Source organism: Lactuca serriola, chromosome 6 (assembly GCF_051521515.1).
Source record: "Lactuca serriola cultivar US96UC23 chromosome 6, Lser_US96UC23_V15, whole genome shotgun sequence".
NCBI classification, from domain to species: domain Eukaryota; kingdom Viridiplantae; phylum Streptophyta; class Magnoliopsida; order Asterales; family Asteraceae; genus Lactuca; species Lactuca serriola.
The window spans coordinates 91,561,542-91,585,893 of NC_136413.1; the positions used below are offsets into that span (position 1 = coordinate 91,561,542).

The window sequence follows — 24,352 nt, forward strand, 5'->3', positions numbered from 1 at the left end:
CTAGTGTCCTCATGGTCCCTTAGTGAGTTAAGGTCCTAGATCTGGACCCATAGAGGTCCAGAGCACCTCATTGCCAAAGCTTTATATGCATCCATGGAGGTTTTGGCTTGGGATCAATGTATTTGAGGCTAAAACACCATTCATGAGCTATTCAATGCTTGTTGAGCATCAAGACTTGGACTTTACGTGGTCAATAAGCTTTAGGAGGCTGGATCTAGGAGTTAGTGAAGCGGATCTGACCTCAGAAGGTCGTTTGGGGTTATGCATGGAATGCACTCGCCGAGTCCATTTCCCAGACTCGACGAGTTGGTGCGAGTTGTTCGTCGATTATGAACCAGGGGTTGAGTAACCGAGTCGGGTGAGTGAATCGGTGAGTCGGAAGAGATTCAGAGGGATCGGGTTCCCGTAGGAACTCGGCGAGTCCACGCCAGACTCGGCGAGTCGGGTTGACCGTTGACCGTTGACCAGTGTTGACTGGTTTGACTTCGTAGTATTAGTCAGCCAGAGTCAAGTAGTATTAAGTAAAAATACACTTGTGTTGTAGGAGTACGATAGCTCGGGAGATCGAGCACTAGTGGTTGAGAGCTTTACGAGTTACCGAGACACGCGAGGTGAGTCTTCTCACTATACGTTACCTTGAGTGGTATTATGAGTTTACCAGAGGGTCTTATGTGCTATGTATGGGATTATGTGCTATTTATGAGATTGTATGCTATGTGTTATTTGTATGCTATACGACTATATAGACCGGACCGGAGGTTCCAACGATTCAGATCGGGCCAAAGGGCCCAATGAGCTATGACTGGACCAAAGGGTCCGACGAGCTGCGGGGCTGGAAGGTCCCGCTGAGACATCTTGACCAGAGGGTCGGGTTAGCCTCGAGTGGCGTATTTGTGGTATGTGGTATTTTGGGGAACTCACTAAGCATTTGTGCTTACAGTTGTTATGTTTGATGTCTCAGGTATCAGCGAGGACCGTGGGAAGGCGACGGCTTGACACGTACACACCCACTGATGGAGATTATTATATGTAGAGATCTTGGAATTTGTTTTTGAAAATAGAATTGATTATGGATATTGATTTGTGATGTGATACATTATGTGATTTTGAAAATGAAAAATTATTTTGAAAATTTATGGTGTTACACAGGTGGAACTCATCGAGTTAGGGAAGTACTCGACGTGTCAAGAGAGGATCCGAGGGAGTCAGTGAACACGTATAGACTCGCCGAGTCGCTCTGGTGCACTCGCCGAGTCCGGTCAAAGTTGACCGTTGACTGTTGACCAGAGTTGACCAGTGTTGACTTGATAGGGTTAGTCAACCTTAGTTGTGAAAGTGTTAATTTGAGATATATTGTATTATAGGAGGATTATAGCTCGGGGGATCGAGCACGAGTGATTTCAGGGATTTGCGAGTTATCGAGATACGCGAGGTGAGTCTTCTCACTATACTTTACCTTGAGTAGGTAATCAGAGTTATATGACAGAGTATTTGTATGCTATATGTATGTTATGTGTTGTACTGCATTATTTCTATGTGATTTATGTTGTGCATGCTTATAGAGTTGGAACCGGAAGGTTCGCAGAGTTAGAACCAGAGGGTTCACAGAGTGGGGTCCACGGACCCACAGAGTTATAGCCTCGAGTGGCTAATATGTGCTATGTGTGGTATTTTGGGGAACTCACTAAGCTTTGTGCTTACAGTGTTTGGTGTTATTTGTTTCAGGTACTAGTGATGACCGTGGGAAGGCGCCGGCTTGATCAGTACACACACACGGGATTTTTATGTTATGAGATCTTGGGATTTTTATATGGCATGGATTGAGTTTCAAACATTGATGTTTTTATGAATATTAAATGAATTATGTTTTTATAAAATGCGAAAAATTGTTTTGAAATTTACGGTGTTACAATAAATCAAAAGCATTTATCTATTGCACCTTTTTAGACGGTCCTAATAGGCAGTTGGTGTTTTAGTATGTATGAATGCTAATTAGTTATTGACCTAATTTGTTTGGTTTCTGACTGAGTGACTCAAGTTACTTGTTGGAAGTGTTTCAGACTCACATTCACATCTTTATTCTTCTTGCTGTGGTGTTGCCTGCTATCACCCAACTTCAGAAATTCACATCTTTATGCCTTGCTTGTTGATAATAATATTTTTATTTTTTTACTAATATTTCAGATACAGATTTTGGTTGTGTATGTTTCTATAATATAATTCACATATCTATGAACATGTTTTTTTTTTCTGGTTGATATGCATGTTATGCAGATTGAAAGGACTTCCATTTCTTCCCTATATGGTATGGGCAGCAGGTGGCATTGGTGGCACCTAAACTTTAATTATTATTTTTTTTTGTGAGAGGCCATTTGAGTGTTGGTTATTAAGTCTAACTTGTAACAAAGTTAGATTTCAATTTTGATTATTATTTGTTGGTTCCCTCTTTATTTTTATTATAACTGTTTTGGTGTTATGATTTATGATTTTAGTCTTCTTTTAGGTTGAGTATTATGGTTCACCAATCAATTTGAAAACAATCTCCCAAATCAGCACTCCAGATTCAAGCTCTCTCTTAGTGTAGCCTTATGACAAATCAAGGTACATGATCTAATAAGTGTTATTCAGTTTCCTTTCTTTTGGCTTAATGGACTTAATTGGGACATTACTTAATCAAGTAAGCTATATATGGGTGATTCGTTTGACTTAATGTTGGAATATAGCAGAAAACCTCCCTAAGGAGACTCAAGTCATATAATTTACAATTTTACCCCTTCCATGTATTATTATACATAACTGTCATCTAATATCAGTTAGATTCTTTTTTATTTTATAGGATCATTTCATTTTTATAGTCACTGAGTTCATGTACCTCCCATGGAAGTTTACACAAGACAAAACCATGAAAAGAGCAGAAATAATTAACAATCCGAGGAGAAACCCCAACTAAGTGTAAGCATATAGATGAGGAGAAAACCCAACTAAGAGCATATGTTTGAATAACACAAAGATCCGGTTTTCTTGAAATTTTACCTTGTTTTCAACTTGAGAAGCTTCAGAAGGTGAGAAACCCTTGAATGTGTTCAAATTAACATCAGATTCATGGCTACCTGGTGCTTCTTCCCCTTTGTGTCGACTTGTGTCGACTTTCTTCTGCTCTTTCTCTTCTGTTACTTGGTTCTCTGGTCTGGTTCGCTGGCCAACCGGGGAAGTTGAATTTGCCTAAATCGTTTCAATAGGAACACCAAGACCAACAGGTGGCTTCTCCAAAACCTTAATTGGACCTAGGACACATAAATTTGAGCAGTCCCCAACGATGTCAGGTGAGCCCAAGGTTGTCAGCGAGGCGAGGTCAGCCGAAGGAGAAGTAACCTAACGTCAGAGGAGGAGATGTTGTAGACAAGGCGAGGCGAGGTCGCATAGCCGATCGATTGTAGAGAGTGTACTGACTCAGTGAGTGTTTTAATTTTTGTTTGAAAAGCGCTAGAATATTTTAGTAGTACCTGCAATTTTTGTAACAAGAGATGCGTGTTTCATTAAAATTATTAAGCGACAATTATAGAGAACGCGGGTTGAAGATAAAGCGCCCTTCGTGTTTTTTATTTTTTTTTCTTTATACACTAATAAAGGGCATGCAATAATGCGTGACCTAAATCCTTAAATTTTTTGGAGAGATAACACTATTTTAAGGTCACTCTTTTTGCGTAACATAAATTAGTGCGTGTCGTGGTTTGCATGTCATTAAAGGCAGATATTCTAGTAGTGAATAACACCACTTGCAACCCCTCTATTACGTGTGAGAGGGAAGAAACATAGCTCTGGGAACAAACAGAACATTAACCCATTGATTATGGTAAAGGAACTAGAGGCCACCAATATGGTCTTGTAGGAGCATGGTTAGGAAGTTGTTGTCTGCATGCTTTCGAGTCCCACTTGTTAGTTTCGACTGTGGAGACGACAAACAGCGATGACAAATGGTGGCGAGTCCATCTGCTCAGCCAATGTCTTTCAGGTATCTTTAATCAAGCCCTGAAGCTTTAGAAATCAACTTGAACAATGAACACCCTAATTCGGTCACTTTTTTAGTACTCGATCAATATATATATATATATATATATATATATATATATATATATATATCTGCAAAAAAAAAACCCATAATCATGTTCTAGTTGACTTTAAGTTTATATTTAAGTTTGTAATAAACCTGCAAGGTGGAGGCTGTTGTTGTGGACTTGGGGGATCAAGAGCCATCCTACAACGAAATGAGTCACTCCATCGAACTGCTAGTGTGTGTTTTTGGAAAAGGAGTTCAGGGTACTCGTGGAGCTTCCTTCTGATTGAAATCAACCGATCTTTATCTACTTTTGTTGCACTTAAAAGTTGTGTCTCGTAGTCTCCATCGGCATCTACGATTTGAATTGACGAAGGAAGTAAAACCCAAAGCGGTAGGAGGATTAAAAAATAACGAAAAATCAAAATTTGAATCATCTTCTACAATTAGATCTTCTCATGCAATTGGGGCGTGTAACATTCGACCCAAAAAGGAAACCGATACTAACCATTCCTTTACTCGATAGAATTTTGATTCCTCTATATATTTTTAATTCCTGAATTTGATTGAGAGAGAAAAATTAGGATGGAGAATTTTTTGACTTTTCAAAGCCAATGGTATGGTAAGGGAAAATTGATCAATGTCTCCGTGGCAAAAGGATAACCTGATTATCTCTTGGTTTTGTCCAAATAACTAAATTGATCGGATAAAAACAATATTAATAAACAAAAAATATAAATGAACAAATATGCAAAATATCATGTCATTTTCCCTTTTCTAAATTGTTAAAATAAAAGGGGTGTTTGACTTAGCTTTTCAAACCCTAAAAGTCATTTTTCGAAAAGTTACAAAAAGTCAGAATTTTCTGATTTTTTCAAAAAGTTCATTTTCCTTATGTAAAAAACTTCAAAAGTCACTTTTAAAACTAGTTTGTCAAAATCTTTTGTTTTTTTTTTTTTTTTCAAAAAGAATGGCTGTGAAAAGCAAGCCAAACACCCCAAACTCTCGTTCGCCCCCAGTACATCTAATTAGAAAACCGAATACCCTATTTCGCGCACCAGGGATTGTAATGGCACTCAAAAACGAGCACCAGCAACGACAGCCAAAGACAATGAAGACTTTGCGCACTTCCGAACCGTCGGAAGTTACTCAATTGATTCATACGCTTGTGCCTGAGATAATTGTCGAAATTCTGTTGAGGCTTCCCGTTGAATCGCTATTACGGAGTAGGTCTGTGTGCAAGTTATGGCGCTCTATAATATCCGATCCGCAGTTCATCAAATCTCATCTCAGTTTCTCAACTAGCAACAATCTCTATGCACTTCATCGATTAATTTTCAGTACTGTGCCAAAATTAAGTATAAAAAGTTGTCCTCTTTATGATGTGTTGTATGATGGATCCGTTAACGCCTTAGAGCTTAATTATCCATTGAAACATTCTCTCAAATCTGTGTGGATCGCCGGTTCTTGCAATGGATTGTTATTAATAACCAACGAGGACTATACTCTGTTTATTTGGAACCCTAGTACTCGCAGATCAAACCTGTTACCAAATAATGGTGTTAAATCACGACTTGGGTGGCATGAAAAATATGGTTTAGGGTGCTATGAGTCCACTGATGATTACAAAGTCGTTGGAATATCTAGTATTTTCAGAGATGACAGCGATGGAGCCAGGTATGATACCATAGTGAAAATATACTCTTTGAAAACTGGAAATTGGAAGAAAACTGATGATTTGCATAATGGTTTTCCTTTGGATGGTTCTGTCACGTTTTTGAATGGAGCTTTTCATTGGGCAGCTAGTCGAAAATTTGGGTCATCTTATTCATGGATGATAGTTTCTCTTGATTTAGCAAAAGAGACGTATGGAGAAATTTTGCAACCTGTGTACGATGAAGGTGATAAGGATTTGACATTGGGGGTTGTGGGAGAATGGTTGTGTGTGCTTTGTGATTATTATAAAGTTTGTGCAGATGTATGGGTTCTGAAGTTTTATGGGGTGAAAGATTCTTGGATTAAATTGGTTTCTATTCCATATCTCACTGATCCTGGGTGGGATCAATTTTCAGTGCCTTTATGTATTTCTAATGATGGGAAATTTTTGTTGCAATTCGGGTTGAAATTGGTTGTGTATGATTCCAGGAATCGTTCATTCTCAGAGATTCAGAAGTTGAATGAATGTCTTGATGCATTTACCTTTGTTGAGAGCCTGGTTTCCCCCATTTTCCTTAGAGCAGGAGCTGTAAATAACAATGATGGCTGATATCAATCTAAACTTGCCTTTTCTGGTCATCAAATGGTAGAATAAAATCACTTACACCCCTTTATTTTTTCTATTACTTTCTTAAATATTCAAACACCAATTTCTGCTCCATAGTTTGCAACTGCTCATCACATAATCCCTTTAGAATGACAACCAAACAACCCATAACTTGACTTCACATTCATGTTAGTTGTAGTTTATCCACTTGGCATGACAATTATTTCTTGCAACTATGCTGAACTTTTTGGACTTGTTTCCGCATTCTGGTAACACTTATCTTTTGTTTCTATCTTTATTTTCTTGATTGTACATTTTGTATGACTAGATTGGGTGCTTCAGATTAGCTCTGAAACCTGTCATTCTAAATAAAAAGATTTGCTTTGAAACAAGATATTTTGGTAGTTGTTTGTGGATTCTGGTAAGGCTGACCTTTTGTTTGATTCTTCATCTTCTTGGTTTTATGTATTTGTCTGTGTAGAAGGATTTTGGGGGCTTTAGACTGTCTTTCAAACAATGGAAGTACTTTTGTATATTGGCCTTTAACTGTAGAATTTTTTGCTGATGTGTTTTTTTTGTGAAGTTTGTTTGACATATCATGTTTTATTTGACTTGTTAAAGTTGTTTATTTTAATTCATGTTACTGAATTGTGAAAAAAAATGTGTTTAATGGAAATATCTTTACTATGTTTTGTTCTACATACCAATATAACTGGCATTAGACCTAAGTTAGAACCCAAATTACATAAGAAAAGATATGTGCAAATAAAGGAGTAAAGGAAATCAGACTGATGTTCAATCAATAAATAAGAAATCAATGGAAATGTAGTAAGGGGTACAAACTGGAAAGAATGAAAAAGTTAGAAACCCAGCTTTATTCGAATACGTGTTGTTTTATTCGTTTTAGTATAAGTATTTTTAAATTTTAGTATTTCGGAACCGGTTTCAGCGATTACCCTGCGGGTAAGGGTTTCTACAAAATGGAAACCAGAGTAGGAACCAGTCCTTGGCGGTTCCTATTTTTAGGAACCAAATCCGGAACCAGTGACCTCGGTTCCGGTTCCAAAAGCAAAAGCAGGTACCTGCTATCCGTGCTCACCCTTACACTTTAGTGATTTAATTTACAAAAAATAAAACACCATGTCAAAATTGAAATTTTATGTAACCTTGGTATTTTTTTAGATAAATTGCCCAAAAATAATAGTTAATGATGCTGCTCGGGTAATTTTTTCGGATTTCGGGTAATTCGAGTTTTTCATGTTAAAAAAAAATATCCGTTAGCCGATCCAAATTAAATTCAGGTGATTCGGGTTTAGGTAATTCGGGTAGTGGGTCGGTTTTGGTAATTCAGGTATTACCCGAAATATATAATTTTTTTTGAATTGCACCTGAAAATAAATTTAATGAAATAAATATGCCGTGCTTTGTTAGGCTATGTTTGGCGCGCCACAGCTAGCTGATAAGCTAGCTTATTTTTCGAGCTTTTTTATGTTGTCATGTTTGGCAAACCAAAAAGTAGCTTTTAAGCTAGCTTTTTAAAAAGCTACTTAGACTAGCTTTTTAGGAGCTTTTTTAGAATTTTCCAAATATACCCTTTAATTAATTATAGGAAAATAATTTTTAAATGTCCTTTTCTGTAATTTTATATCTTTCAGCTAGCTTTTCAGCTAGTTTTACCAAACATTATTTTTTATCAACTAGCTTTTCAGCTATCAGCTAACTTTTTATTTAACAACTAATTTTTTAGCTATCAGCTAGCTTTTCAGCCAACAACTAGCTTTTCAGCTAGTGTGCCAAACATAGCTTTAGTCTTGTTTATATAAACAAACAATGCATACATGAAATTACTCAAGCTTTGAACATTGAGATATCAAATAATATTTTAATAGCTTAATCTAATCTAATCTACTCTAATAAATGAAGATCTATTTTGCCACATGTCAATCTCTCATGAGTTTCGACACATGTCATTTTGTGGTATTTTTGAAATAAATAATATTCACATGTTAATTTTTTTTTTTCAAAATTAAAAATTAAAAAGTCATATAATACTTATAGTTATATATATAAAGTATTAATTGTAATAAATGTGATTGTAAATTGCAATAAATATGTTTTTTCTTTTTTTATTTTGAATATTTATTTTAAAAAATATTAAAGGGTTACATTTTAATTTTTAATATTTTAGAACCAACCCGTGTAATACGCGAGTTTCACACCTAGTAAGATGTTAAAAAAACAAATACCTAAAGATCTTAGTTTAAAAGTCTAAACTATTTAAGATAATTGTAGCCATACATTTTGTAATGTTCTGAAGTTTCGTCATGATAATGAGTTTGTTAGTTACAATAAAAACTATAATTTAAAAAACAGTTAAGTTTTAAAGAATATAGTGATATATAAACAATCGTTTTTAATATTGTTAGTGTCATACTGCCATAATAAAAGAGATTTATGTTTTACAATAATGATAGTTAGTTTAAACGTAATCAAATACCTGCTACAGAGTACAAGCTCTACGAAAAGAAAATAATTTTTAAAATAATTCGGGTAATTCGGGTATACCCGAAACCCCAAAAAACATACCCTATACCATACCTGAAAAAAATCGGATTACCTGAATACCCGAAAAAATTTACCCGATCTATCCGATATCCGAAAAAACCGGACGGGTAATTCGGATATTTTCGACAGGGCTAGTTAAGAGGTTATAATTACTATTATCCTTATATTTACCCACCGTTTAAAAAAACAATAAATTTTCTTTGAGAATACAGAAATACCATGATATTTCACCAAATGATCCCTATATTGTGCAAATATGCATAAATAGTCCTTGAGTTTCACAAAATTATAAAAAAAGTCTGTGTTTCACAAAAATAGTCCCAACCTAATAGCAAAATTACAAAAATCTTCCATGTGTTTCACAAACTTCTAGAAGTTGTCCCTTACTAATATCGAAAGAACATAAATGGTCTATGTGTTACACAAAATTATAGAAAGGTCCCTTCCCAATAGAAAATTTATAGATATGGGCTATGTATTTCATAGAATTACAAAAATAGTCTAGATGTAAGTATATCGAAAATAAAAGATTAAGACCACACGGTATGAGTCATAACGAGAAAGGAAGATGCTGACATGGATGCCCACAACGCCGTCATAACCGGGGGAACACCCCCCCCCCCCCCCCCCCCCCACCCCATCTCGTCATGGCGAACTTCGTTGGCATTGTGACGAATTGAAACGACAATGTTTTATGGGGGAACACCAACTTATTGTTTTTTTTTCTTTGATGTTGCATCTTGTTGCCTATTTTTCTACTTAGTGTTATAAGGTGGTACAACTTGGTGTTGCATCTTGTTGTCCACACCCAATGCTCTAATAAATGCGTGACAACTTACAAAGCAACCCATTGCTTGTAACTATATAAGGGGATACAATGTAAATGTATATGGGACCCCTCCGAACATCCTTATTTCTACACAAATTTTTCACAATACCCATATTTATAGAATTACATTTCCAAATACTCATATTTTCGCAGAAAAAAACGAAGTTCAAGCTTACATTTGACAAATTACCAGATGTACAAACCTATCATAAAGCATCACTAGGCAAAAAAACATCAACCATTAAAACGTACGTTACCATCTTTTGAAATGTAGGTTTGAGTTTAATCTTGAAGACAACCTTCCGGTGGCCACCACCTAGGACGATGGAAAATCAAGCCCCGCCGCATCGCAGTCTCCAGAAAATCATCATCTTTATCAGTATCACCGCCAGCCTCAACTTTTGCCTCCCGCTTCAGTATTTTGCAAGCACGATTCAGGGTATCTATAAATACGTCATTCTTTTTCTCTGTCTCAATTGAAATTGAAAATGGCAATCGTCCTTTTCCTTTGGGATACACATTATGGTCGTCTATTTTGTTTAAGCTTTTGTTTACTTCTGTATAGCTCATACTCACCTCTTGTTCTCTCATGGGCATTTCTACAAACACTTTAGGTGCGTCTTCCACAACCCAATTTTTAGCAGCATTACTTTCCTCCGCTTCAATCTGTCCAGTGTCATTCACATCAACTATCAGTATGTTGTTATCTTTATATTCAAGAGTCCTAGATCTGTTTTCCAAAAACTCTAGATTATCCGAGTCGTTCGTTATGTCAATCGTCTGTTTTTTCTTTCTGTCATAAGTATCTTCGACCACCATCCTCTGTTCGGCTTGAACTCCGCTGCTTTCCACTTCCCCATCAAGAGATGCAGTCTTTGTCTTTGCCGCCGGCACCTGACCGTCGTTGCTGGAGTTCTGAGAAGAAAATTGATGTTCTGGAGGAGTTTGGTAATCATCAGAGCTTTCCGGCACAGAGACCATTATTATTCCGGTGGCCTGTTCAGATGCCTCCTCCGATGACGATGACGATTGCATGCCGCCTGAAAAGTGAAAACACCTCTGATTTGCGTGCGAAATTAACTGCAAGACTGAAACCTCTCCTTCTGTGACTCCATGGGTTAACTGTTAAGGATGATAAGTGAAACAACAATCTGCTCGACGTCGCCGGCCTTCTCCCTATTAGCTTCCAAACAATCGCTTCCAACCGCGCTATGTTCGTTCCTTGTTTTCAGTAGTACTTTTTCCCGCCAAGTCTCTCGTGTTTCCCGCTTTTAATAGTTATTAAAAAACTAAATAATGGCAAATGGCAATCATTAGTTGTTCTCCAAATGTAACACAGTATTTTACTGTCAAGTTATTTGTTATTAAGGCATTCTCCATTAAAAATCTACCAATTTCAGAGATGGGGTAACTGGTTTAAAAGGTATCAGGTTACCTATTGCCATCGTTTGAGAAGATTTTTTAAACTACAATGTTGATAAACCCCATTGATGATAAACCCCATTGAGGTAACCCAATGGGGCCCAGGTCTCTATTTAATATTATGATATTTATATAGCATTGACAGGGAATCTTTTTGTTAGTGCTCCACCCATATTGTTGTTAGTAGTGGGGGAACCACCTTTGTGGTCGGCTAGAGTGACGTGGCACCTTTATGCAGGTAGCTAATCATTTTGTAAGAACTTTGTTTTGGAGAGCCCCTTTCCTCGCTAATGATTGGGATTATCAATTGCTAAGCATTTACTTAGTCTCACATTTTCTAGAAAGGGGTTTTACAGGAGATCAGCAAGAATATATAAAGGAGGGGTATTTTGGGTATTATGTTAATTAGTTTGTTGCAACTTGCAACAGTGCTTATAAGAGGGTAGAGGGTATGTGCTTATCATGATTTATCTTTTGTGAAATCTAGACATTGTTAGTTTTGGAGAGTGACTTCTCGAATTTGCCAAACTATCTCTTTGTTTCTTAATCATTTGAGTACTATTTAGTGAGATACAATCTGTTCTACATTTTTTAGTTGCAATTCTTGTTTTTATTTAGCTAGATTAAAAGAGTTCATAGCATCAATATATAAGTGAGAGTAAGAGAAAGCTTACCAAATGTCTTAATAAGATTTGAAAATACAATGTTGTAATAAGAAAAATTGAAAGTATAATGCTATGATAATAAGAAAAAGAAAAAACTCTATACTACTTTTACATTAAATGATTATTTGTATATGTTTATGTTGTTAAAAGCGAAGCATCTCGGTCGTTTAAATTATATCTATATTTTTCTTATTTCTTCCTTAAATACGAAACAAAATGCAGAGTATGAAACAACCAACAATATCATGAAACAAAAAACCGAGTATCATTTATTCAAGCAAGACAATTATCAGAAATAACTTATCGCAACACTATTAAACTGACATAAAAGATTAACCACACAGTTAACAAAGCAAAACACGTGTTATTTGCTAGCTTATCTATATATATATACACATATAGATATTGCATCATGAATCATGATGATGGAGGTTGACTACTTGACTTGACTTAATCAAGCTGTATAGCAGTGTCATAAGCAGCCCCAACCTTCCACGCGCTAGGAATCAAATTCTTAAGCTGGACCCACTTTGAACCAGAACTCCCTGTCACTTGGATCCTTACGTTTATAGCTCCCTCTGGTTGTCCCCTTGGTGGGTTAGGCATGTCCCACACTGCTCCATATGCCCTTCTCATACACACCCATTCCTGACAATCCTCCTGAAACCCATAAAAACGATAACTCAATTATAGCAATGCTATAATTGGGAAGAATTTCCAAAGTACAACGCCATAGGTTAAATAAAGTCTTTACCTGCCATATTTCAACGGCTGTGATTTCACTGACACCTGCTTGATATATAGGGATGAGAGAAAGGTAGTCAGGGAATCTACTGTGCTCATGAACTTTGAACATGAGATTATAGCCTGAATACTGGCAAGGAATCCTCTTGTATTCAACATCTACCACCCCATATGAGAATAATGCTTCTGCTAGTCCTGGAAGAGCGAGTTTGCTGTAGGCACGGGTACTCAGGATGAAGTCCGTGTTGTCTCCTTCACCATGGTCTGTCACCACCACTTTCACCCCGTTTTCACTGCAATGCTTCGGAGACTTGCATCGAACCTGAAAAGTGAAAGTATCATGGCTTTTCTTTTCATTCAAACATATCAATAAACCCCTAGCTACTTTTTGTAAAAATGAACATGTTTGAACAAAAAGTGGCAATGAATTTACGTTTCTGTAATCGGTCGTTCTTGCATACTATGATGTTTTCTTGGTTTTGAAATTTTTGTTTTCAACTAAAACTGTCAAAGGAAAATGGTTCAAAGTTTTAATAAGTTTGATAGTTTTGAAGATTCTTCATCTCCACATATATGGGAAATGCATTTTCCAAAGCCACTATGGTACTCATAGAGAATATACTTTTGGAAGAGCACTAATGCTTGTTGATGTCACTTTCATGTCTTTACAGATCATGGTTTGTCTTTTTTAAAAGCCTTTAAGGCTTTTTTGATTGCATATGACAGGTATACAATGTATTAGACTAGGACCAAAAAGTGTTGATTTTTGTCCTATGCAACAATGATGGGATGGGACAAAATTTTGGAGATATTTTTCTTTGACGAAGATGAGAAGGGCATTTACGTCTTTTTCTTATGTCTTTTTCACACACGAGTGATGAAAAGGGTGAGTCCTAGACCCACCTTGTCCAAATTGGAATTCTTTTTTATCTCATTGACATCCGTTCCAGTTTCGCATATACACATGATGTATATGTTAAACACAATACAAGAATTGTCACTTGTGTATCAAAGGGGGCTTCACATAGCATGCAGTCGTGCAACATGTCTAACCAAAAAAACGAGAGTGTTTTTGCCTTACCTGATAGCATGCTCCACAACCAGTGCCATTCTTGAAGAGCCTAGAGACGCCACTCACCTCACCACCATTGATGGTGCTTCCATAAGCTTTATACCCACAAGCACCAGCTGATACATTATGATTGTTTCGGTTAGAATAAAAAATACTGTTTTAATAAATAATAAAAAAGAGAAAGGAGAAAGGAGAAAGTATTTATTTACTTGGAGTCCCTAAGCAATCAGGACTACCGTAATAAGTTGCCCTAGAGGAGACATAATAGTCTTGACTGAAGCAAAGTGAAGGCAGAAGAAGGATAAAAATGACACACATAAGAGAGAAACAGTTGTCTAGTGTTAAACCCATGTCTTATGAGTTTTCTTTTCCCACAGAAAGTGACAAAGTCTGTGATCAGATACTAGAAGTGGGTGTGAAGAAACGATATTTATAGATGAGATCATGAGGATGGGACTTAGGTAAATCTCCACTTAAGAAACTATTGAAATGGCCAAGTGGGAATTAAGATTGGATCAACACTAAAGAGAGAGAAAGAGACCAAATTTACTTTTATATCTTTATGGTTAGGTGAAGTCCATCTGAAAGACAACCTACGCGTAGGGAATAGATACAACTTGAACTTGGTTCGGGGAATCTATGGGCGAATGAGTAAAGTATATTGATGTTGTTTCACTTTATGTACTAAAAGTTTCTGAAAAAAGAAAAACGTTTTTCTTCCAGCAACCTTTATTGACCCATATAGCACAAAATCCACAATGACCTCGATCCTTGTTAGAAGTAAAACTCCGACACTACTGCAGAATGAGACTCGAACCCTCACTTGTTTTAAAAAGACATCATCTCGTAACAAACTGTGCTACACTGTGGGGGCATGCCATATGTATCTTAAGTTTTAAGTCGATGTTATGTTCTTCTGATCACATATCCATGTCATAAAACGACATTTTCAAAAAACTCAAAAGAAATTGTTGCATATCCCAGCTCAACAGTTTGCTCCTTTCCATAATCTTCTTTCTCTAGTTCATTTAGGTTGTGGTTGTTACACGGGATAATACTTTATGGGATGAGACAAGATCCTATTGCAAATGTTTTCCAGGGTTATTTTTGATGAGGTAATTTATTGATTAGGATTTAACCCCAATCTCTTTAGGTTTAGATTAGGTCTCTTATATATATATATATATATTCCTATTTATATGAGCTTTAATCTCGTTATTTATGAATGAAACATTCTATTATATAACATGGTATCAGAGATCTAGGTTAAAATTCTACGGCTGACCACAATCCGCTACCGCCACCCTCCACATCCGACAACATGCTCTCATAGTCGTCAGAGGTGTCTTCATTATGTTTCATATTCCCTTTGTTTGTTTTTTTTCTCCTTCTAAATAATAAAACAGCCACCGATACCAAACTAGAACTCTTATATCGGTTTCTTCTACTGCCTCGTTTGCTTATGTCTCTTCGTAAGATGGCTCCTGCCTCTAAGCTTGTTGTCTTCTCCTCAACTTGCCTCTTCTTTAGATCTTTCCGAGTCGGTTGGAATAGGCTTCGTCCGTCGCAGCTCGAACCCTCGTTCTTTCTCGCTGCTTTTCTCTGGACTCCTTTGTCGCCGATTCGATGATCTTCGTCGCTGCCACTCCTCTCTTCTTATAGAAAAGAACCGCCGCTGGCCACCGCTTCTTCTTTCTCCTTCTCTAACGAGCAGTTGTTGTTAACTTTCATCGTTAAAGCACTACCATCGTCGATGTTGTTGTGTTCAGGGGCGGAGCTAGAATTTGTCGATAAAGGGGGCTTACATATATTGAAAAGAAACTATATCAAAAAACACAATAGTCTTTAAAATTGAAAGAGGTATTAATAAAGAAAAAACAGGAGTTAAGTCCATCTAACAAGAATCTATCTTAAATTTAAAATGATTTTTTTAGGATTCAAAATTAATTAGTTTTTCCATATTATTTCTTATCACATTGTGAACATGTATTATGAACATATTCCTAATATTATCATTAACAAGATGTGGTTGTGGGTCAATAATATTTCCTTTTGGTTGGAAAAAAATAATTGATAGTTTTTTTTTTTTGCTCATGATTTACCTTATAACTAAAAGAAATTAAGAAAACAATCATTAATAATATCATTAATTATAAATTATATTGCTAAAAAAATATTAACCATAAATTACATAAAAGATAAATATTAATCATAACTATTAAGAATTTGAAATTATATTTTCTTGAAAATGAACCGAATGCCGATTGTAATTGTCGTTGCCGAGTTGCTGATGTATCTTTTTAACTGTTTTGTGTTTTTTATTATAGTTATTTATTTATTTATTTATTTATTTTTTTACAATTTATGTGTTATTTATTATGTGTAAATTATAATTGTCGAGTAAAAAGTTGAGGAAATTGGGCTTTGGCGGGGACATTTTTATTTTGCGCCTACATGATAGAGTTTTTATTTTGAACTTAAAAGTTGTGGTTTTATGAACAATAAGATAATACTATATTTAAAAAAAAAAATTAAGAGATGGGGGGGGGGGGGGGGGGGGGTGGCTACAAACCTGCATGTCCCCCTATTGTCTCCGCCCATGGTTGTTATGTTTTATGTTTTTGTTTTTCCAGTTTAATTGTCTCCTCCCAATAAAGTCGCGGGGGGATGTTAGTGATTAGTGTTTAGATTAGGTCTTTTATGTATCCCTATTTATATGAGGTTTAACCTTAGTATTTATCAATTATCCATGAAGCATTCTATTATATAACATTAATGACAAGCAACTTACATCTTATGCACATACTAAAGATCAAGAGTGACTCATGTCTCACCTTCAACGTTCTTTTAGATATGATAAAAAATTACAGTTCTGTTCTACTTAGTCTAAGTCCAATGCATATCAAGCATAATACAAATTTTATGTGGTCATCTTTCTATGCCTAACAAAGAGGGCCTTGAATAGATGGACTTGGTTTCAAGATGTATCAAGCTATTTATCAATCTTTTTGTACCTTGTTGTCAAGCTTTTGGTATTTCATCTTAGGAGGTGATGTAGAAAGAGACTAGACGAGACATTTTCCCTGATGCTGCTTCACTTTATGAAATTGGATAAAATGGTATATTACATGTTGTTGTCCGTGGAGGCATACCTAACTCCATCATCATTGTCTTGTACTTAAATGTTTGGACCATCTGTCCAGTAATTATAAACGAGTTCTTTGCAAATGACTTGCTTTGATAAACATTCAATGGATCTTCAATATTTCATTTAACATGACATATTATTTTCACGTATTGTGGCTTTTGAAATCAATGATGCTTATGAAAGATGGAATTCTAGGTGTCATATTTGGCATAGATTTGTAGTTGACTTTTATAACTCTAATGGGTACCTTTTACGTATTTCATTAGTGGGTAAGTATAAGTTCTTTTCATTAGTGTGTAAAATATACGTGGATATCGTCTCCGTTGTTCTTGTGATTATGACTTGATATTTCATAAAGGATTACCACTTATATTCGGAAACTAACTTTTAAAATGTTTTAAAGTTGCCAACTAACCGATTTTATGTTTTAAAATGATAACTAACTCATGTTTTCTGAATGGTTACCTGCAATCTCAGGTATCCCTTTCTTAAAATTTATATTTTTGACCTAAATTTTAAATGTTTTACAAATTTGGTTTGAATTGAAAATTTTGTTACTAATTCTCCATGAATTTAGTTTTTTTCCCAAAAAATTATTTTCCTACGACTTTTTTTCTTCTTAACGTTTTTCCAACTTTAAATAAAAAACTTTTACAAAAAATTCTTAATTTTTTTTTTCTAACTTTTGTATTTCCTCATATACATTAACAAACACTTGGATTTGATGAAATAAAAATGTAATTTAAATTCTTTTATGATTAATCTTTATTTTATTATTTCCCCTTATTTGAAATCATATTTATTAATTCATTAATATATTATCCTTAACGTATAGTTTGAATATGTTGTTGTATGCACTCATTATCAACTTTAAGTCACAAACTTCAAATAAATTTAGGGAAAAAACTAATTTTGAGGAGAATTAGTAACAAAATTTTAAATTTGGACCAAGTTTGTAAACAAAATTAAAATTTGGGTCAAAAATCAGTTGACAACTTTTAAACATTTTGAAAAATTAATTTTCTAAAATCAGAACCCTTTCATAAACAATGTGTTTAAAATTCAAAACATAAAATCGGTGTTGCCCTTCTTTATTGAGGTTGAGGGTTCAAGTCGTACTGTGGACATAAGTAAAATAATTTAAAAGTAGTTTAGTATGTATTTGTATTTGCTGTTCAAAAAAACAATTATTTATTTTTCTATTTTTAAGTTTATGTACAATTATTTTTCTAAGCAGTTGATATGAGATTGCATAATTTTATATAAATTATTAAACAAATATTATTACATTAATTATTAAACAAGAAAAACATTGGTACAAAAAATTGTAAAAATCTTGGTATAAATAATCGCATAATTGACTTCGGTTTATATGATAATCAGTTCGTCTTAAAATAATCATAAATGAAATTAAAGTATTCTGTCAACAAGAACATTTTCTTAAATAGATTTGAAAAAATATGAGTTTTTATCGTATATATAATCATTTAGCACATGCTTTATAAGTTATTTTTGTTGAAGAATTTTACACAAACATATTAAGTCATATGAGACATGTACATGATCGGAAAATAATATGCACTATTTTATAATTTATAAGGAAGCTTGTTACAGCTGTGCATATTTAGTATTGAGTATTCATTATAGAAAACCTAGATCCACCACAACGGGACATAAAATTTTTGTTGAAATAGTTTTATGTTATTCATTATGTTTAAAGGTTGTTATTTGTCGTGTTAATCTTTTTATACATGCAAAATGATCATTCTTAGGAATAAATAGTTTTATGTTATTCAATCTTATAATGCTTTCGTTGTCAATTTTATCATTTTAGAAACTAAATTTTTGAATAAAATACAATAGATGGTATAACATTTATTTTTACATGCATGGTTAGATTATTAGATTATTTGAATAATTATGGTTTTGGAAAACATTGATAATTTTTTTGTAAGAAAATATCATAAAAATTTCTATAACAACTTTAAAATGTTTATAATTGTTATTTATATAATAAAAAATAACCAAAAGTTTACATGTATTTTTGGTCGTAAAATTTTTATTAGACAAAGCAATTGTTGTTTTATATGTAAATGTATATTTAAATTGAATAAATTAGTCATGTACCATTTGTGATGTTGGTTGTTGATTTTTTAAAATTGTTGTAATATTTATTTATTCATATGGTTATTATAATTAAATAAATATATTTTTTTCATATTGTTTATTTTTGTAAGCAATAAATTAATATTAGATTAGTTTATTTTATATAAGAATATAACAAGATTGATGATGAAGATCATTTTGATGCAAACAAACTCACCCATTGTTTTGAAGAAGTTTTCAAGAGCTTGCTACAAGGAGTTGTTTAAGCAAGTAACTCACCCATTGTTTTGAAGAAGTTTTCAAGAGCTTGCTACAAGGAGTTGTTTAAGCAAGTGAGAGCTTAAAGAACATCATTTAGAAGATTTAGTATTTATGTTTTTTAGGAATGAACTTGATATTTTTGTGATGACTCAAAAAATATCACTAGTTTATATATTGGCTTATGAACATGCTTGTGGTGCTTATTATTATTATTTTTTTATGATGATATTATGCATGATTGATAAATAGAATTTTAAATGGAATATAATATTTTAAGCATAAAAATTACCACATGGAGCTTGATTTTCATAATTGTCTTGTAAACAGAAGATGTATAAAATGGTTTTAAAATAAAACGAGGTTTATCATTTAAAACTATATAACGAAAGCTTTAAAGAATAAAATCATCAGGTATAAAATTGTGATTTTAGAGACTTATCTAAACATCAAACCTTAAATAAAAAAAAATTATTAAAATTAATATAAATGGTTATTTAGTTCTCAAACGTCAAACTTTAATATAGGATTAATATTAAAATTTAAACGCACCAAAATATAAAATTGGATTTTATAAAGAACCTAACAATAAAATGCGATTTTAATAAAAGATACCAAAACTTATTGGATGCATGCAATAACCATGATATCACATGTTTTAAAAAATAGAATTATAAAAAAAAAAATATAAAACCACGTTTTCAAAATGTAAATCTATGTCGTCATTTTGAAAAACACTCGCACGACACTTGTATAATGTTTGTGGGATAAATATTATATAACCGCATGTATTATCATTTGATGATCGAAGTATATTCGTATTCCAATAATTAGTTATGGACCGATTATACAAGTTTTTTAAATTGAATTTAATCAAAATTCTTTTACGATAAAGGATACCAAAGTTTTAGAGACTCGATGCATAGATTAAATTAAACATGTCAAATTAACAAAAGTTGTTAAGGATCCCATAGTATTAGGAATTATATTGGAATATAATTTATTATCGTTATCTACCTCTTTGAATTAAATTAATGGGATAAAAGATACTTAATCATATATTTGTTTTGTAATTTGGAACCTAAACTTTAATAATTAATATTTTAGAAACATAAAAGCTATTAATTATTTAAGATATAAATATTGAAAATACTAAATGAATTTTGTTAAAATTTTGTAGATGGCTCAAAGTACTAACACCCTGTGTAACGACCCAATTTTTACAAATAAAATTTTCATTTTTAATTAGTTAACCGTTTTTCATAAAACATAAAGATCCCAATAATTGTTTTCAAAACCATTAACATTACAACATTATTATTTTCAAAACATCAGAGTGTCCCTCAATCCAGATCGGAAAAGAGAAATAGAGTGCACGCCGTATCATCACGCCTTGCCTTTGCCCTTGGACTCTGAAGTACCTGAAACAAATCCACAATGGTAAGCTGAAAGCCTAGTGAGTTCCTCAGAGCATACCCCACACATGTCACATTAGCTATAACGCTAACTCTACCACGTATCACATGTTAATTAGCCATGAAGCTATCTCTACCATTAGCCAGAAAGGCTATCTCTACCATCAGCCATAAAGGCTGTCTCTACCATTAGCCCTCAGGCTATCTCTACCATTATCCATAAGGTTATCTCTGCCGTTATCCATAAGGGCTATCTCTACCACATATCATGCACACATACATATCACATCTCTACATAACAAGTAACCAACTATCACAAGATGGGCCGACCTTGGTGCCCTAGACCCATTGGTATGGTGAGAAAACTCACCTCACAAGGCTGAATTGGCAACTGAATTCAGGTGTCCTATGGTGCTCTTCCCAGCTACCTATAATCAATGAGTAATGAACTCAGCATAATCCCATAAATACCCCCAGGGTCAACCCTGGTCAAAGTCACAGTCTATAGTCAAGGTTACCAGTCCATGTTGACCCTGAATCGACGAGTACAACCATTCAATCGTCGGGTTCCCTGCTCAACTCGTCGACTCGCCGAGTCACCCGAGGGACTTGTTGAGTTCCTTGGTGTGTACGGCCGTACACTTCTGACCGTAAACCCTTGACCAAACACCCCTGGCCGTACACGAGAAAACCCTCTCGACTCGCTGAGTCACTTGCATGACTTGTCAAGTCCCCCAAAGTTCGTCATGATTACGGTTCTTTCTCATGGGACTTAAGGTCCCAAAATTTAGATCCATCATTGCAAACTTTACATAAATGCATATCCTCACATGGCCATAACACCCAAAACCAACCCTCAAGCAAGGTTCTTATGCATGGAGAGGGAATGAGCTCAATAAAAGATGCAACTTATGATATTTGGGACCTATGAAGGTCCAGATCTGGAACCATATCCTTGTGATACGTCCAGATCTAAGTTTGCTTCCATTTCCTCAAAGTTGATCACAACTCTCAAAGATAATTTATGCTTAAGGTAACAGATTCTTACCTCAAATCAATGCCCAAGACGAACTAGATGCTAGATCTAGTGTTTTCCCCTTGATACTTCTTCTTCAAGCTTGGAATCCTCCCTAAAATCTCAAGGATAAGCTCCCAATTGATCTTACTTCACTCACAAGAGGGTGCGGCCGCAAACGTCTTTCTACGATCCTAAGGGAGGATACTGGGGCATATAATGACGTTTATATATGGGGCAAACCTAAAATTTAGGGTGGGTTTTCTTTAAACAGCTTGGACTCGCCGAGTTGGACGTCGACTCACCGAGTTGGTCCTGTTTCGTGTTTCATGATATCACGACCCTACTCGACGAGTTGACCTCCCAAGTTATTGAGTCCATGGATAAATCCTTTCCAACTTAAACCAGGTGTTACAAGTCTCCCCCACTTGAACTAGACTTCGTCCTCGAAGTCTGCTGACCCAAACAATTATGGATAATGTTTTCGCATCTCCTCTTCTGGCTCCTAAGTCCATTCGGAGCCCTTTCGATGTTGCCATTGCACTTTCACCAGTCTTACTTCCTTATTCCGAAGAGCCTTCGTCTTCCTATCTAAGATGGCAACGAGATTCTCAATGTAGTTCAATCTCTCATCCACCTGGATATATCCCAATGAGACAATCGTAGCCTCGTCCGTGACACACCTCCGAAGTTGTGATACATGGAACGTGTTGTGAATCTGGCTAAGCTCCTCCGGCAGATCCAAGTGATATGCTACTTTGCCCACCCGGGCCATGATCCTGAACGGGCCTATATACCGAGGCCCCAGCTTGCCCCTCTTCCGAAACTCGATGATCCCTTTCCAGGGCGACACCTTCAGCAACACAAAATCTCCCACCTGAAACTCAAGATTTGATCGCCGTCAGTCGGCATAGCTTTTCTGACAGCTCTGCGTGACCCGCAACCGGTCACGTACCTGCTGAATCAACCCAGTAGTCTTGAGTATTACTTCAGTACTTCCCATGACCCGGTGTCCAACCTCATCCCAATAAACCGGGGTCCTACACCTCCGACTATATAACATCTCAAACGGAGCTCGATCGATACTGGCATGATAACTATTATTGTACGAAAACTCTACCAGTGGGAGATACGTATCCTAACTCCCTCCAAAATCTAACACGCATGCCCGCAGCATATCCTCCAATGTCTGGATCATTCTTTCACTCTGACCTTCGGTCTGGGGGTGGTACGCCGTGCTAAAATGTAGCTGAGTGCCCAACTCCTCGTGGAATTTCTTCCAGAACCTGGATGTGAACCGAGCATCATGATCAGAGACTACCGACACAGGAATCCCATGTCTAGCCATTACCTCACGCACGTAAATATCTGCCAACTTCTCAGCGGATATACTTTCTGTTATCGGAATGAAATGAGACTCTTCGTTAGTCTATCCACAATCACCCATATGACATCCAGACCCATCGACGTCATTGTTAACTTCGTAATGAAGTCCATCGTGATCTCCTCCCACTTCCACATGGGAATGGGTACCGGCTGTACCTTACCATGAGGCCGCTAATGCTCGACTTTGACCTTCCTGCAGGTCAAGCACTGCTCTACAAACCAAGCAATTTCCCGCTTCATGCATGGCCACCAATAATTCAGCCTCAAGTCCCTATACATTTTTGTAGCTCCTGGATGTATCGAGAAACTGGACTTATGCGCTTCCTCTAATAACCTTCGTCTCACTCCCCCAGTCGTCGGTACCCACACCCGACCACACTGCGTCAATAGGCCTCGATTATCCTTAACAAACAAAGAATACTACCCTTGGATCCTTTCTACCTTCCAATTCTCTTTCTTTACTCCCTTAACCTGGGCCTCTTTGATCATCTCCAACAATGGAGAGATCACTGTCATCCTCAAACACACATCCCTAATTGGGAAAACTGTCTTCTTATGGCTCAAAGCATCGGCCACTACGTTGGCCTTCCCTGGGTGGTATAGAATCTTGCAATCATAGTCTTTTAGCACGTCTAACCACCTTCTCTGGCACATGTTGAGGTTCTGTTGGTCCATCAAATACTTCAGACTCTTGTGGTTGGTGTAAATGGTACACCGCACTCCATACAAGTAATGCCTCCAAATCTTGAGGGCAAACACTACCGCCCCCAGTTCCAGATCGTGAGTAGGGTAATTTGCCTCATGGGGCTTTAACTGTCGCGAGACATATGCTATCACATGCGCTCTTTGCATCAGTACCGCACCAAACCCTGAAATCGATGTGTCACAATATACCACCAGATCATTTAATCCCTCTGGTAAAACAAGGATCAGAGCCTCACACAGTCTTCGACTCAAGGTCTCGAAGGCTAACTGCTGATCCGTACCCCACCGGAACGTCACATTCTTCTTGGTTAGCCGTGTCAATGGCACAACAATCTTGGAGAAGTCCTGAATAAATCTCCGATAATAACCCGCTAAACCCAAGAAGCTACGAATATCTGATGCATTTTTCGATATGCTAATCACTCGTAAGGCTTTCATCTTTCACTGCTTTGAGTCTACAGTGGCAATTCCTTCTCCTGACCCGAAGGTTGATCAAGACTTGCTTGAGTACTATCATGAATTCTCTCAACCACAGTACCTGACCTGGAGTAGCAAGAAGATCACAACAGTTAAAGTACTGAAACCTACTGCAACAGGGAAGTTCATTAATATCAAGCTCAAAGTGACCCGCGGATTAGACGATTCGGTACATACGCTCTCGCTTGCTGATTTGCCGAATCTGAATCCACACGATTGGATTCTCCT

At 35.8% G+C, this 24,352-nt stretch overlaps 2 protein-coding genes across 2 annotated transcripts; one reads left to right on the forward strand and one right to left on the reverse strand.

The window, feature by feature from the left end:
- The first annotated feature begins 5,075 nt into the window (after positions 1-5,075).
- On the forward strand, positions 5,076-6,893 carry LOC145060611 (F-box/kelch-repeat protein At3g23880-like). Its single transcript, XM_079008261.1, has one exon. It carries the CDS (start codon positions 5,124-5,126, stop codon positions 6,318-6,320), a length of 1,197 nt encoding a protein of 398 aa, XP_078864387.1. The 5' UTR covers positions 5,076-5,123; the 3' UTR covers positions 6,321-6,893.
- A 5,151-nt stretch (positions 6,894-12,044) lies between these two features.
- On the reverse strand, positions 12,045-14,049 carry EXLB1 (expansin-like B1). The gene is made up of 4 exons (XM_079008262.1): positions 13,824-14,049; positions 13,624-13,730; positions 12,553-12,864; positions 12,045-12,458 (listed from the first exon to the last, which is right to left on the reverse strand). Exons 1-4 carry the CDS (start codon positions 13,963-13,965, stop codon positions 12,249-12,251), a joined length of 771 nt encoding a protein of 256 aa, XP_078864388.1. The 5' UTR covers positions 13,966-14,049; the 3' UTR covers positions 12,045-12,248.
- Between the last annotated feature and the right edge of the window lie 10,303 nt (positions 14,050-24,352).